At 37.0% G+C, this 17,163-nt stretch overlaps 1 protein-coding gene across 4 annotated transcripts in view; it reads right to left on the bottom strand.

Annotated features, from left to right (window-relative positions):
• PLS3 (plastin 3) overlaps positions 1–17,163 on the bottom strand; it is an 87,311-nt gene that overhangs the window by 29,103 nt on the left and 41,045 nt on the right. For 3 of the 4 annotated variants that reach the window (XM_025373241.1, XM_025373242.1, XM_025373243.1), the window contains exon 2: positions 10,041–10,121. In XM_025373241.1, the coding sequence (XP_025229026.1) occupies positions 10,041–10,113 (73 nt within the window). In that variant the 5' untranslated portion in view covers positions 10,114–10,121. Of the gene's footprint in view, positions 1–10,040; positions 10,122–12,981; positions 13,003–17,163 lie in introns of all 4 variants that reach the window. The other variant, XM_025373240.1, reaches the window with a different exon arrangement.

The raw sequence follows: 17,163 nt of genomic DNA, 5'->3' as shown, positions 1-17,163 counted from the left end.
AGAGGCTGGGGATGCTTCTAAATATCTTACAATGGATATGACCCCTCCCCGGTATGTACAACACAAGAATTATGCAGCTCAAAATGTCAGTTGTGCTGAAGTTGAGTAACCCTGGGTTATAGAGATATTGGGGGGCAGGGATGGTTGTGGTGCTACTACTTAGACAGAATGGGTAAGGAAGGCCACTTCGATGAGGTTATATTTGAATGAAGACTTCTATGAGGTAAGGGAAGCAAATCATGTGGCTATCTGGGGCAAGAGATTTCGGGAAGAGGAAATAGCAAATGCAAAGTCAGTGATGCTGCAGTGTGTCTGGTGTGTTTCGGAAAAAGTAAAGATCCAAAAGTAAAGATCCAATATGACTTGGGTAGAGTGAACAAGGGGGAAAATGAGATACAAGGTCAGGGAGCTAGCTGATCATGCAAGTTCTGCTAGGCCAATGTATTCCATGGAATACACTGAAATTTCTTTCTAAGTGTGATCTATGTGTAATTCACATTATCCAATTTTTGGTCAATTACTAAAATTGCAATTTGCAAGAATGCTCTGGGGGATTAAAAATTAAATTAAATTAAAATATTAAGCATACTGTATGGAACCATCTTGCCAATATTTTGAATGCTGATGAAATTCTGTTTAGTTTTAATGCAGTCTATTTTAAGTATTAAAGTTTCTTAAACATTGATTACTACATTTTAAATCTATGAATTAAAACATCTGTACTTTTATTTTTACTTTTATATTTCTTTAAGACAGGGTCTCTGTTGCCCAAGCTGGAGTGGCACGAGCATGGCTCACTGCAGCCTCAAACTCCTGGGCTCAAGCAATCCTCCTGCCTCAGCTCCCCGGCATGGCTGGGACCAAAGGTGGGCACAATTATGCCTGGTTAATTAAAATATCTGTACTTTTAAAACATCAATAACAAACCACTCAATACTTAGTGTGAAAATCACTTAGATTTCCTTCGAGGTAAAGCACTTAATTTCCCTAGGGCGTATATTCACTTTCTTTGCTTTGGATTTATAAAAGGTCATACATCAAACTCTTTATTTCTACATGTAAAGTGTTTCTATGTAGAAATCAATCCATCAATAATGTCTGCAGTTGCTAAAAAGAACAAAGTAATCCCCATGGCACTGTGGTAAAATTTTAGTGGCTCTTGTTTCATGAATGTCTTGGGTTTAAATACACCTGCTCCCATGCATATATCAAGTTGTTTTTCCTATTTCCTTTCTAAAATTACAGTGGAGCTCAGTACTAGAGAGTAAGTGTGGCATAGTGAAAGAAACACAGCATGCATGCTTGAAGAGACACACAGTGGGAATAATGTGACACAGTGTCTTATCTCAACTTGGCTATTAATTTGCACAAGTTACCTCTTCAGGCCTTAGTTTTCTCATCTGTAAAAGGCGGGCTTTGGACCACATATCTCTACAGTTCCTTTTTGGTTCTATCACACTGATTATAAATCAGAATACACAAGACTTCATAACTCTCCCCCCACACAAACACTTTCAAAACCTGGAGATAGAATAGTAATGCGTATTAAATACAGATAGAGTGATAACATTCTGATCACTACTATACCTTATTACCTAAGTATAACATTCTATCGTTTTTATGATATCTTTGGAGGAAGAGATAGCTTATTCCTTTTAACTATCAAAATGTTGTCCACTTTAGTGGGTTCTTTTTTTCTTTTAAGCTATTTTATTTCTTTATTTTGAGACTAAGTCTCACTCTGTCACCCAGGTTGGAGTGCAGTGGCATGATCTTGGCTCACTACAACCTCCGCCTTCTGAGTTCAAGCGATTCTCCTGCCTCAGTCTCCTGAGTAGCTGGGTTACAGGCATGTGCCACCATGCCTGGCCAACTTCTGTATTTTTAGTAGAGATGGGGTTTCATCATGTTGGCCAGGCTGGTCTTGAACTCCTGGCCTCAAGTGATCCTCCCACCTTGGCCTCCTAAAGTGGTAGGATTATACGCATGAGTCACCAAGCCCAGCCAATTTTTTTATTTAAAAAAGTATCTTTAGAGACAGGGTCTCATTCTGTTGCCCAGGCTGGAGTACAGTGGCACAATCGTAGCTCACTGCAGCCTTGAAATCCTGGGCTCAAGCAATCCTCCCACCTCAGCCTCCTGAGTAGCTGACACTACAGGCTTTCACCACTATGCCCAGCTAACTTTTTGTTTTTTGTATTTTTTGTAGAGATAGGGTCTCACTATATTGACCAGGCTAATCTCAAACTCCTGGCCTCAAATGATCCTCCCACCTTGGCCTCCCAAAGTGTTGGGATTACAGGTATGAGCCACTGTGCTTTGACTCTAGTTTAGACTGGAGTATATAACAGGTATATAACAGGTATTGTTCTTTTTGTATTCTCAGTGTTATAATAGAAGTGGAAAGTAGAGACGTTTTTAATTCAATGTGGGAGAACTACAGTGGATTCAAAGCTATATGAAACTGACTAAGGCCCAGAAAGTCTATCCGGCTGTCTATTTGTATTAGGTTAGAATACAGGTCTGGTGGCTGGGACTGGTGGCTCATGCCTGTAATCCCAGTGCTTTGGGAGGCCGAAGCAGGAGGATCAGTTGAACCCAGGATTTCGAGGCTGCAGTGAGCTATGACGGCATCATTGCACTTTAGCCTGGGCACAAGTGAGACACTGTCTCAAAAGCAAAAACAAAAAACTCCAGAAGTTTGGGTCACAGGGAGAATTACTATTTGCATGAATCCTTCCTGAAATAACCTCCCTTGAGCATTAATTAGAGGACAGTTCACTGAAGTGATTAAAAGATGCCAGGAAGTAGCCACCCTAAAACATAACTAACATAAAATAACCACATTTGGAAATTTCATTTTGAAGTAAGGGTAGTAGTAACAGATGCTTTTAGAAAGGGACAGGAAAATTTTAAAGGAAATTGGAGGAATAAGAATTTGTTATTACATGACAAACTTCCTTATTAGGCTGCAAATCTCCCGATAAAGATTCTTTTAAATCTTTGTATCTCCACTCCAATATGTAGCACAATCTTTTGTATATAATAAGCAATGGAAAAAAAATTATTTTTGTAGAATCACTGATTCTCAGGAATTGACCAAGGAAAGAATGCTCTAATCCTAGATGAGCATTTTAAAAACAAAACTAAACAACAATGACAAAAATACAGAAATAGCACTCAAAGACTGAATGGCAATTCATCGAGAAACCAAAACTTGACAGAAATATCCCTTAAACAACATTCAATCTCATTCCCTTTGTTCTAATCCTGTCCCTACCCAGCAGCCTTCAGATCTGTAATTTGGTTTTCTAAGTGAGCACACCCATCAAGGAGGGCCCAAGTGGACAACCAGTGATAGCTCTCTGGTCAGGATCTCTTTTGTTCCAAATGTAGAAACCTGCTTTGGCTTTAATGAGAAAGGAGATGCACACTTGTTTAAGTCACCCTCCAGAGCAAACTGAGTACCTACCCTGTGGGTAGACACCCCCTGGGCTAGATGCCAAAGATACAGAAATGAATCAAATGGAACCCCTGGGTCTTACTTGAAACTGTGGCTACAAAGTCCTTGTAAAAATTTTGAGTCACATTGAATACATATCCTTACTCTTTCCTGGGATGAGAAGAATGTGTGTTCTCTTCTAAAAATTTTACCTATTCTGCCATTTTCCCATATTTTAGCCCCCAGTGTCAGTCCCACTTACACTACCTCCCATGATCAAAGGCATTTTAGTGTTAGTACGAGTCAATTTTATCAAGCCTTTCTTAGAGCTCTTAAATCATATATTTTGAAGAAAACAATTTCAATTTAAACAAGAAGGCAGAGGGAGCCTAAAAAGGCAGCTAGCAATTAATTTTACAAAACCTCCCAGCTGGTAAAGTACTTGAGAGACAAAATAGCATGCAATTATTCTTAAAGAGTTTTATGCTAATTTTATTTCCAACCCTCAGTCAAAAAACCAAAAACATCCTTAAACAATATCAAAGATCTAATGTGGTTTGGAAGGCCAGAAAAAAGGTAGTACAATGGGATTTTAGAAAGCTTCCATCTCATGAGGTGCTCACAACTTTTAGTCTACTTCTAAGACTAACTTGTTGTAATTTTAAAAAATAAACATATATGCTGATGACTATTCAATCTAATTTTCTACATCGGAGAAAAGTAGTTTCGTTTTACAAACTGGCTAAATGATAGTCTTTGAGTCATGTTTTCCTCATGTGTAAAATAAAATAACTGAGGTACCTGAATGATTCCCAAATAGTCCAAAATGAATTTTGGATACCTTTTTGTTATTCAAAATCAAAATGAGAATAAGAATAATGTGGCAAGGTTTTTCAAAAAGACAATTTAATTTTTTTAAAATCACAAGACTATGTCCTTATTTGTGGTTAAAATGTCCACTTTAAAAACAAAGCATTGGAATTATAATGTTGCTGTTCAGTATGTTTGATGGTGAACTTCTCCTATTCTGAGTTTTGACATAAACATGAGAATTTAATAGTAAACTGACCCAAAATACACATACCTAGATTGGAAGTCGTTTTAACAACTAGATATTAAAATCATAACCACCAGGCATGATGGCAGTCCTTTATTTTCTCATTCATGCTGCCAATATTCTGCAACTCCTTTTTGGCTCACTTGCCATTTTCTCATTAACTATACATTGGTATGGAGTGGGAAAGGCTCTGTGTTTTGAAGACTCTTCTGTTCCAGCATCATAGTTTCCAACCAGCTGATAAAGTAGACATAAATTACCATACTGCCTCTATTATGCAGAGCAGTTTCAATGCCAGCACGTCGCAACCTTTTGGTTTAGAAAATATGGTCAGTATGGGTGGACATTAAGGAGAAGCTGGATAAAGGAAACTCTACCTTATCACTGAACACAATTCTGGCAGAAAGTAAAGGGTTAAATTTGAGTAAATTGACAAAGTGTTATTTTTTTAAAAGAAGAAAATTATGATACTTAAAAAAATCACTAAGCAGCACTCAATGCTGCACCAGACAGGCCCATTTTTCATATTGACCACTGAATTCATCAGAAAAAAAAACAACTGTTACAAGGAGTGTTTTCTCTCTCTCTCTCTCTCTCTCTCTGATGACACATGGAGGTTCACATCTGCATTTTGTTTTAAAGGAAACCTCATTATTCTCTTTTACCAAGTATTATTTTAAATACCATTTAACTCCCCCACCGCCCTCCCCTAAGTAAACCTTAAAGTAAATAAACTTATTACGCAGCCATGTTCCTGCAGAAGTTTGAATCACACCAAGAATGCATATCCTTAAAAGGAAATGTTTTCCCTCCCCTTGCATCCTGTTATTTAAGCTATTTTAAGTACTTGTCTGGAGAAAGCTAAGCCAGAATCCAAGTGGTTTTGATTTTAGCTGCTGTTTTACACTGCCCATGTCCAGGTGGTACGTGCTGCAATCTATCACTTCAAAAGCGTCTTTTGGGGTGCTATTTTGTCTTATAAATTTGACAGTAATAAAGACTGGGATTTTCTTTGACGCTCAGGTTGTGTGTGTGTGTGTGTGTGTGTGTGTGTGTGTGTGTGTGTTGCTTTAAACATCCTTGAATCTGTCTAAATCTGGTGTCTTTCTTTATGAAGAGGTTACATATTGTGTGCCCTAATCTGCAACACACATGCGACCTCTCTATTAGCCCACTCAGGACAGTGCTCATTAGGACTTAAAGAAGAAAGCCTATCAAGTGCAGATGCATATCCTTTCGGGAAAGTTGGATTTAAAAGTTCAATTTGGTTTGACCAACATATTCTACAAATTTTCTGCACTAAAGAAATGACAAAAGGAATCTATTTATCTAACAATAATGGGTTTACATACATACATACACAATCCTGAATGCCCATGAAAACTCACAAAATACTGATTTAAAAGACTCGGTCAAAAGACTTGGGCAGAAGAATTTACACTATATTCCATCCTAAGATCTAAGCAGTAAAATCAAGCTTTCATTAGGCATTAAAACCTTAGAAAAGGCAGCTGCTAAACATCTCCAGATGCTTAGTTAAACATGAGGTTTGCCTCTCACAGCTTATACCTTTTGAGGTAGCTCACTGCAGCAAATATAAGAGGCAGTTTAATGAGTTCCAGCTAAGGGTAGACTGGAGGTTGCTGCGTTAGAGTTCACTGTACTAGTGGATTTCCAAAGATGGAGGTCAAGTACAGCAGAAGGCTGGACAAGTTTAGAGGGTGAGACCAGCTAATCAAAAATGTTTATCAGTCCTTTTCTGACTCAAAATTTCCAGCAGTTTGGCCATCATTTTTCCCCTGCTGCAACTCTCGTTTTAAAAATACATCTGTGTTCTCACACACACGTGTTCTCTTGCTTTTACCCATGCACCCACACATGTGTACTCCTCACTAGCTTCCACACCTTGGAAACATGGTTTTCCGACTATCCCAAGACCTCCACTTCTAATAATCCATATATAATTAACCAGATGGCACAATGAAAGAGCACTGATTAGTTTCATTTTTTTTAGATGGGCTATAGTTTTGTTTTTGTTTTAAGGCATAATTAAACAAATATGCACTGGTGTAGTTTTATTGAATACTAAAAGTAAATTAAACTAAAGCACTTTTTTTTGTGTGGCATCATCCTGATGTGTGTGTGTGTGTGTGTGTGTGTTTTTTTTTTTTTTTTTTTGAGACGGAGTCTTGCTCTGTCACCCAGGCTGGAGTGCAGTGGCACAATCTCGGCTCACTGCAAGCTCTGCCTCCCAGGTTCATGCCATTCTCCTGCCTCAGCCTCCCGAGTAGCTAGGACTACAGGCGCCCGCCACCATACCCGGTTCATTTTTTGGTATTTTTAGTAGAGACGGGGTTTCACCATGTTAGCCAGGATGGTCTCGATCTCCTGACCTCGTGATCCGCCCGCCTTGGCCTCCCAAAGTGCTGGGATTACAGGAGCGCCCGGCCGAGTGTTTTTTATATACTAGAGAATATCAAGTAATTTGAAACAACTCAACTTCCTGGGATGAGAGGAGTCTGGTATAGCTACAACCACCACAACCAATTTTTTTCTTGCTTAGTTTGGTGGGAAACCTCAAAGGAATACACCCATACTATTCCTAGTCATTTAAGAAACCCCATTATTCTTTTATTTCAAAAGTGCTGAATTCATGTTTAAAAAACCTCAGTAGTGAGTGCTCAGGAGGGAAAAAAGGCAAGGCAAGGTAAGTGTTTGCAGTACTAAAGCAACTCTGCAAAGATTTACATTACATGAATTTTTCTTTATGACAAGTAATCATCCAAATGACCACTAGCTTCCATAGCAAGATTAAAGGCTTAGAATGTAAAAGACAGTTTCTAGATGGTAAAATATTAATACCTAAGTGTTTTGAAAGATGTTATTTATTCTTCTTTAGAAAAAGTTATGTATTCCAGCATTTAAATTAAAATGGAAACATCATGAAGTATAAAAATTGATAACTAACGTTTCTGTTACTGGGAAGCACGGGAAACAATTGTTGAGAAAATTAAAATAATTATATGAGCTTGGAGATTAAAACTAAGCAGGTGCAGAAAGTGAGTGAAAAGAGAACTTTAAATTCTAATACTCAATTTATTGCTAGTAAGGAGAGTTTCAAAGCACTATTAATTGATTGAACAAAACCTATGATTAGCAGTAATTACAGAGATTTTCTCCACACACTATGATTTTGCTGAATTTCTAAGGAGATAATCAAGGCTATTATTGTTAATAGATGGGGAAAATCATCTAATGATTTCCATATTTTGTCGCAATCGAACTGAGACAAAGTAGTCTTTCCTATTCTCTGCCAACCCACCCCCACAAAAAGGAAAAACTGTCCTTCACAGGATAATAAGTTATAGAGCTTGTTTTTAAAATAAAGTGTCCCTGAATTAGGAAAAAAATTTCTGTAACACCTTTGACAGTTGCCTGAGGGTTCTGTAACTAACAACAACTTAAAACTACAAAGATTTTTTTAAAGAAAATCGAAAGACTGCTGGGTCTTTAAATGAGTTTCTAAAAGATGGAGTACACACAAGCATTATTATGCTGAAAAATACATATAAATTTTATATGCTACAATTTAATGGCAAAAACCTTTCATAATAAATTCCACTGTAATGAAAATCTTCACAACAAAGGCCCTCTGAATGTATAGTTGATAATGACAAAAATCCCAGTACATCAAAAGGCTACATGTATATAGTTCCTTGGGTTTCAATCAGTGAAATATTTACTGAGAACCTAACATGTGTGCAACACTATGCTAGATACTGAGTGGACACTACAAAAGAATAGTATTCACAACAGGCAGGAATTCTGGATTCCAGAATTCTTTACAGCATATATAGTAATAAGAGCCTGAGTATGTTAGGAACATATGCCTGGCAGGGGCGTTGGCAAACTGTACGCCTATCTTAAACTCTACTTAAACAATAGCTCCACAATGACCTTTTCTTGCAGTCAAACTTCTCATTGATTCCTTACTTAATACAATTTAACTGCTTCCACTATGAAGATGATTGGTCAATCCTCTTTATGTCATTAAGCTTTTAAGGGACAATGAAGTTCTTTTACTTGTAAAATGTATTCCAAGTCTCATCAGGTAAATAATATCTGAATTATCTTTAATTTTTAAGGAATATTGCACATAATTATTTCCAAGATGCTGCATGTGAGGACAAGACCTGTATTCAGCTTTTACTTGAGGAGATGAGTACTTAATAGGGCATGGTGTCTACTCCGAAATTCTATTCATAAAGAACAAATTAAGCTGCTGCTAATGTTGAAAGATGAATATAAATTTTAAAAAAGGTTCAACAAATGCACTCCTAAAACAATTATAAGACTATTTTGACAGAATGAGAGACATTAAAAAAAAAAAAACTCTTGCAGCCAAGAATTCACTTGCTGTTATATATTAAACTATGTAGCATTTTTCTTACAGTAAGTGGTATCCATGGCAAGTTAATTAACTGCTATTTTTATACACACACACACACGCAATCATGTTAGATTCAGGACTATTCAGTTTTTTCTAGTTAAAATTTTGATGGGATTATGAATGGTCACTCTGGCTGGGGTCACTATTCTTCCCAAGGTACACTGCTACTACTGAATGATTTCATAGAAAATGTTGATCATAAATATATGGGAACAGAAGTGGATATTTCCTCATTTTTCACTAATGGGATTTTCAACACAGGTCTAATGGCAAATTCTGATTTATATAACAAATCATTATATGAGCTAATTCTGTACCCTTTAGTCAAGGAGATACCAAATAATAATAATCTACCTCTCTAAGCACATGCTGATTCATGTATTTACATAAGTAGTCTGTTCTTACCCTGTTTTCTCATTACTGTCTATAGACTTGACCTGAGCACTAAAATTTGGAATGTAAATATTCCATATTTATATTCCATAGCTGCTCAATTGTAAGGCATGTTATATGATGATAAAGGATAAATCAAATGGCATGCTATGCCTTCTCATCTTATACTGAAGCTATAATTTAACATGGCGAGGTAGAACGATCTGCATTATCCAAAGGCTCAGAAAACCCACAAAAAAGGCAATAACGCCAAACTAATTAGGGAAGGGTAAAACATCATCTAATGTTTTCGAGGGTCACATATCCCTTTGAGAATATGGTGAAAGTTTCAAACCTCTTCAGAAAGATACGAGATACAAAATATAATAACTAAAATTTGGCATGGAAATTTCAGGAACCATACATAACAGTCACCCGTTAAGGATTGGAACTGTGGTCTAAAAAATTTGACCATATTAAATACTATATAAAATTGGAAATAATATCAGCTACCACTCTTGACCAAATAAATAAATAAATAAATAAATAAATAAATAAATAAAACAATTTTAAGTATAGCTTCCAAAACTTTATCTCATCTATTTTAACTATGTTGCTGTAATGTTTTTGATTAACCATTCACGTGATATTTTTAGAGAAATAACTTTGGGACCAAATAAATATTGCTTCCCTATAGTTTTACTACAAAAAATACTCACCAACTTTTGCAAAGGCCTCTTTGAGTTCATCAAGTTCATCTTTGGAAATCTGAGTGGTAGCCATCTCATCCATTTAAAGATCTAAAGAAAAACCGAAAAGGTTTCAGATTTAAAATAATTGTGATAAATATAAGCACTCTTGCTAAGTTCTCATCTTAGGGATAATTTAAACAGAATTTCAAACTACTAAAACAATCTGAATAGGTTACCATGTCCCTATGTACAGCTTTAATAAAGAAAACAAACAAGTGAGAAGTCATCACTTACCAAAATTTATTGAGAAAAATTATTTCTGAATTTTCCTTCTAAGGACAAAATCTTAAATTACATTCAAAAAGTTTAAGGAAGGGCCAAAGTACCCAGCAGTGACAGGAAAAAGCTACATAATAGAAATTCTTGGTTATACGAGCCAAAGCTAAAGGTCAAAATTATGTGACCAATGATTCACGGAAAATATCATTTTCCTATTAAGCCACTTTAGAATCATTCACTGTGAAAACACTGATTTTCAAAGAGCACACTGACACCTATCAATCACTCTCATTAAAGGAGAAATAAAGAGGAAACAAAGCAAATTATAGTTGGTTTTGATATAAAAATGCACATGTGTGCTAATATACACATTCTTATGCATGTAAATTATTATATTATCTGAGTATACACCCTTTCCAATTTGGCCTTATTGATCTATTTAACTAATAGAACAAAGGTTGGCAAACTACATATGGCCTGTGGGCCAAAATTGGATCACCAGTTGTTTTTGTATGACCTCAAGCTGGATATGGTTATGAAAGGAAATTTTTTGCAGTCAATTTTGATGATGGGGCACATTAACTTTGAACCCAATTAAGTGAAATGTTATCCCAGAAAAAAAAGAATTCTGTTCTTCTCATCAGAATTGTATTACCAAAAAATTATACTCAATTATTATATTTTGAATTTTGTCAAAACTTTTAGAAATAATATATTATATCCTTGATATTAATATCATAATATTCTTGATTTTACCTCTTGGCACACAATATTTATGATCTGAACCTATATGGAAAAACCTTGCTGATTCTGGCAATAAAGAGAGGAGGTCTGTATCACAGTAGATAATTTCCAAATACAAACCTATTATAACAATAATTTTGGATGAAGAAAAATGAAAATGATTACATGTTGCTTTCTCCTTTTTTGCTTTGGGTTTTTTCTCTCTTCTGATTTATTTTTTTGGTAGACTTTATTTTTCTTTATTTCTTTTTCTTTTTTGTAAAGACAGGGTCTTGCCACCTTGCCCAAGCTGGTGTCTAAGTCCTGAGCTCAAGGGATCCTCCCACCTCGGTCTCCCAAAATACTGGGATTACAGGTGTGAGCCACCGTGCCCGGCCAATAGACGTTATTATTAGAGTAGTTTTAGTTTCACAGCAAAATCAAGCAGAAGTTACAGAGAGTTCCCATATACAGCCACATGTTGCTTAAAGACAGAGATGTGTCGTGAGAAATGCATTGTTAGGTGATTTTGCCATTGTGCAAGCATCACAGAGTGCACTTACACAAACCTAGATGGTATAGCTTACTACACACATAGGCTATACGGTATGGCCTATTGCTCTTAGGCTACAAAAGGCACAGCAGGTTACTGTAGTAAACACTCTAGGCAATTGTAACACAATGGTATCCATATATCTAAACATAGAAAACATACAGTAAGAATATAGTATAATCTTATGGGACTATCATCAGATATTTGATCAGTCATTGACCAAAACATCCTGTACCTGAGTGGTACATTTGTTACAACTGATGAACTTACATCATTACCACCCTAAGACTCTGGTGAATATTAGGGTTTACTCTTAGTGTTGTACAATCTGTGGGTTTGGACAAATATATAATGACATATATCCACCATTACAGTATTACATAGAGTAGTTCCACTGCCCTAAAGATGTTGCCTTTCCAAAAAAAGTAAACTATGGGTTAAATTTCACAAACTATACAAAATACATTTTGAGATCTTATATTTATCCCTTTTAGACATTTTGTTAAAAGGCAACAAATTACTCACCAACTCAAGTTTTGGCCAAGAAGTGTAATGCTCGGTATAAAGAGGTAGGGGCTGGACGTGGCAGGGAGGGATTCATAAGAGAGCTGGGCCACATCTATCTTTTTCACAGAATTGTTGCTATTTCTAGAATTTATCACAGCCCTTGGCACATAGTAAGGCACTCAATAAAACAGAACTTTAATAAAATTAATCCCTTCAACAACTATACACCAAGTACTATTAATACATTATACAAATTCATTTGCATATTAATATCCTGAACCCTCACAATAGTCCCAGGAGCTACATATTCTAATCTCCTTTTTTTCTTATTAGAAGACCTGGACTCTCAGGACTGGAATTCACACTCAGGTTTCTCAAATCCTGGAGAAGTTTTAAAATGACCATATGATGCTATTAGCTAAGTTTTTACCATAATGTAACAGACACATGTAGTGACTGGTGTTTTAAAAATTAAATAAAACCATCAGCTGGACGCAGTGGCTCACGCCTGTAATCCCAGCACTTTGGGAGGTGGAGGCAGGTGAGTTGCTTGAGGTCAGGAGTTCGCGACCAGTCTGACCAACATGGTGAAACCCCGTCTCTACTGAAAATACAAAAAGTAGCCGGATGCCTGTAATCCCAGCTACTCGGGAGGTGGAGTGAGGCAGGAGAATTGCTTGAACCTGGGAGATAGAGGTTGCAGTGAGCCGAGATCGCACCACTGCACTCCAGCCTGGGTGATAGAGTGAGACTGTTTCAAATAAAATAAAATAATATAAAATAAATAACACTAGACTCTTAAAAAAAGATATAAAACAAAGCTCGCCTATTCATTTTTCTTACCTATGATATCAAGATGCCACTAAAGATGGATAACTTCTCAGTAGACAGGTTGGATGAAAATACCTTTCAGAGTAATCACAGGATCTATGAGGAAAAGCAAGTTCGTAAGTTAGTAATGAAGTTAGGCTTTGTGGTTTTTGTTGTTGTTGTTGTTTGTTTGTTTGTTGAGACAGGGTCTTACTCTGTCGCCCAGACTGGAGTGCAGTGGTGCGATCACGGCTCACTGCCACCTTGACTTCCCAGGCTCCTCCCTCTCAGGTGATCCTCCCTCCTCAGCTTCCCAAGTAGCTCAGACTATAGGCGTAGGCCACCATGCCTGGCTAATTTTTGTATTTTTTGTAGAGATGGGGTTTCACCATTTTGCCCAGGCTGATCTTGAATTCCTGGCTTCAAGCAATCCACCCACCTCAGCCTCCCAAAGTGCTGGTATTACAAGTATGAGCCACCACGCTCAGACCTGAAGTTAGGCATTTTAAAGATCAAGAATAAAAAGAACTGCAATCCCAGCACTGCGGGAGGATTGCTTGAGGTCAAGAGTTCGAGACCAGCTTGGGAAACACAGTGAGACCTTATCTCCAAAAAAAATTTTTTTTAAAAAATTCATAAGTTAAATGCAAACGAATAGTAGTAACTCTAAAAATATTCTGTTTCACTAATATGTTCAACACTCCCCATTACAAAAATACGACATAGGATTTATTCCAATTTTCTTCACACCTTTCAAACAATCATGTTTTCAATAAAAAATTATTACACATCTTCATGAATTATACCATGGAGAATAACGGCACAGAAAGTTTAAAAGTAAGACCATCTCAGAAATCTAAAACACGTGGCCTCTCTCCTGTACCTCTAAAGGTCCTTTTCAGTTTGGGCAGATTGTGAGCCAGTAATAATTTAAAGTATGTGGGTAAAAACAACTAAAAGAAACCCATACAACTGAGCTTATTCTCACACTACCATATCACTTCTATGCAAAAGAAAATTAGGGCTGGGTGCAGTGGCTCATGTCTGTAATCCCAGCACTTTTGGAGGCCAAGGCGGGCAGATCACTTGAGCCCAGGAGTTCGAGACCAGCCTGGCCAATATGGTGAAACCCCGTCTCTACCAAAAATACAAAAATTATCCAGGAGTGGTGGTGCGTGCCTGTGATCCCAGCTACTCTGGAGGTTGAGGTGGGAGAATCACTTGAGCCTGAGAGGTCGAGGCTGCAGTGAGCCATCAGTGCATCACTGCAAAAAAAAAAAAAAGAAAAAAGAAAAAAGAAAAAGAAATTAGATAAGATGGTTCTGGACATAAACCACTCCTGCCCCCCGCCCCGCTTATCCCTGCTGACCAGTTTGGCTCTGATTAAATCCTGTAGACATCTCTTTCTTCCCAACATGCCCTCCCCCCATTTCTCAAACAATTTTACCAATATTTTAGGCATCTGCTATATGCCTAGTTCTTGCCCTCAAGGAATTTACAATCTGCTGAAGCAAACATGAGTAATTACAATATGACACAGAGTGAATTAGTGACTGCAATAAAAGGGAAAAATATCCTTTTTTTTTAAGAAGAAAAAAGTCTCTAGAGACTTTAAGGATTATTAATTTCTTCTCAGAGTGGCCAGAAACGCAGTTCTTTTCTTCTTCCTATAAAATTAGCAAGTCCTGGCTCATGCCTGTAATCCCAGCAATTTGGGAGGTGGAGGCGGCAGATTGCTTGAGCTCAGGAGTTCAAGATCAGCCTGGGCAACATGGTGAAACTTGGCCTCTACCAAAAATACAAAAAGTTAACTGGGCATCGTGGGTGGTGGTGCATGCCTCTAGTCTCAGCTACTTGGGAAACTGAGGTGGGAGGACCGATTGAGCCCGGGAGGTAGAGGCTGCACTGAGCTATGAGCACGTCACTGCACTCCAGGATGGATGACAGAGCAAGACCTTGTCTCAATAAAAAAAGTAAAAAATAAAAATGAATTAAGAAATGCTTAGATCTCATAGAAATGATTTTAGGGCACCAGTTTACTCCAAAAATTAATCCAGTGCATTATAAATATATATATATATATATATATATATATATATATATATATATATAAATTTTCAAGTTTCTTTTTTCTTTTTCTTTTTTTTTTTTTGAGACGGTATCTTGCTCTGTCACCCAGGCTGGAGTGCAGTGGCCGGATCTCAGCTCACTGCAAGCTCCGCCTCCCGGGTTCACGCCATTCTCCTGCCTCAGCCTCCCGAGTAGCTGGGACTACAGGTGCCCGCCACCTCGCCCAGCTAGTTTTTTTTTTTTTTTGTATTTTTTAGTAGAGACGGAGTTTCACCGTGTTAGCCAGGATGGTCTCGATTTCCTGACCTCGTGATCCGCCCGTCTCGGCCTCCCAAAGTGCTGGGATTACAGGCCTGAGCCACCGCGCCCGGACCTAAGTTTCTTATTTCTAATTGCCTTTAAAAAAGCCTAAAGTGACTTTGCACATACAACTCAGATTTCCAATCTATTGGAGACATTAAAGAGACACACTTCAGTAAGAACAAAAAGAAGAAACTGGAACATGCACATATCCTCAAAACCGTACTTCCAGACAAGATTGTTTTGGGATAACAGAACAGTTTAATGCAGGACTTTCCAATTTAAATAAAACCCATATTCATTTATTGACAGTTATTTGAAAGGAAATAAAGAAATGCTACTCTGAAGTACCTGGGCCAAGACTAAAAAATATGAAGCCAAATTTAAAAAGCTCACAATATATGCTCTAGTAGATAAGAATTACAATTGTAAAATTTGCTATTTGAAGCCTAAAATAAAGTTGTTTAATGTAGATTTCTTTATGCCACTATGAATTAAAAAATGGTCTGTCCTTAACACTACTGACAGATACTTGATGGTGTCTTTAAGGAAATCAAGCAGTAAAGTACTATCTTGGGAGAAAACATCGCATTAAGTAACTTGGGAATGACTAAAGATATTAAAAAATTAAAATCTTACAAATTAAAATAACAGAAGCTCTATTCCTCTTCATGGGGCATTCATTGTACTATAGGACTTTTTTCTCTTAAAGCTACTATAACATCCCGGATGGGTTCACAAAACAAAACACAAGATTTGATATCAATACTGCCCTGTAGACACTTCATGTAATCTCAAGTACCAGTACACCAAGGTGTTGTACCTTGCCCAAGGAGGTAGTATGTTCTAACAGAAGAAAGACTGTGGGACGTGAAATTAGAAGGCATCGATTATTGCTCTGGTTCTGCTATTCCCTAATAATGTGTCCATGAGCAAGTTTAATTAATCTGTCTCAGCCTAAGTTTCCTCATTTGAAAATAGTGATAATAATACCTACTTCCTCCAGGGCCTAATGAAGATTACAGATGGTATATATGACAGCATACTGTGACTATGAAGTATTACACAGCAACTTCAAATCCTTCATGAAAGAAAATAGGCAATAAATGAATGCCTGGGTTAATTTTGAAGAGCTGTATAAATAAATGTACGGCATTAGTTCTACTAATAGCCTTTTACATGGGATAAATAAAAAGTTATCTCATCTCCCTATAATTACTGACTACAGAGTATAATAGGGCTCTCTCATATATAAAAATTACAAGCCTTTGGTCAAAGTAATTTAAGAAGGATGGGCCTAAAGGAAAACCTGTCACTTTTTAATCCATGACTCAATTTGGCTCCTCCATAAGGCCAGTTTCTAAACACAATTTGAAGAGCAGACAGGAGATATACAAACAAACAACAATTTTTCTTTAAATAATTTAGGATCACTTTTCAAAATAGCTAAGAGCTTGTCAATATTGTCACATTCCTCCTAATTTGCAAATTGTTTCACGAGTACTGGAAAAAGGTGAAGAGAAAGTATTACTTGCTGAATAAAAGTTTAACTCCAATTTCACAATATGTGATTTACAGGCAAAAGGAAAAAAAACACTGATTTTCAAATATGTCCTCTTTCCCAGTCTGTCTTCTCACAAAAATGGACTTTATGTATTTGTTTTTTTGTTTTTTTTTTTGTTTTTTTTTGAGACAGGGTTTCACTCTGTCACCCAGGCAGTGGTGCAGTCTCAGCTTAGTGCAGCCTCAATCTTCTGGGCTCAAGCAATCCTCCTGCCTCAGCCTCCTGAGTAGCTGAGACTACAGATGTGTGCCACCACACAAAAGTGGACTTTATTTACATGATGAGAGAGAGGGAGAGAGAAAGAGAACGGACACTCAAAGAAATAGAAATATATTTTTCCTCCA

The sequence above is a fragment of the Theropithecus gelada genome, chromosome X (genome assembly GCF_003255815.1).
Source record: "Theropithecus gelada isolate Dixy chromosome X, Tgel_1.0, whole genome shotgun sequence".
Taxonomy (NCBI): domain Eukaryota; kingdom Metazoa; phylum Chordata; class Mammalia; order Primates; family Cercopithecidae; genus Theropithecus; species Theropithecus gelada.
This window is presented reverse-complemented; position numbering and strand designations above follow the sequence as displayed.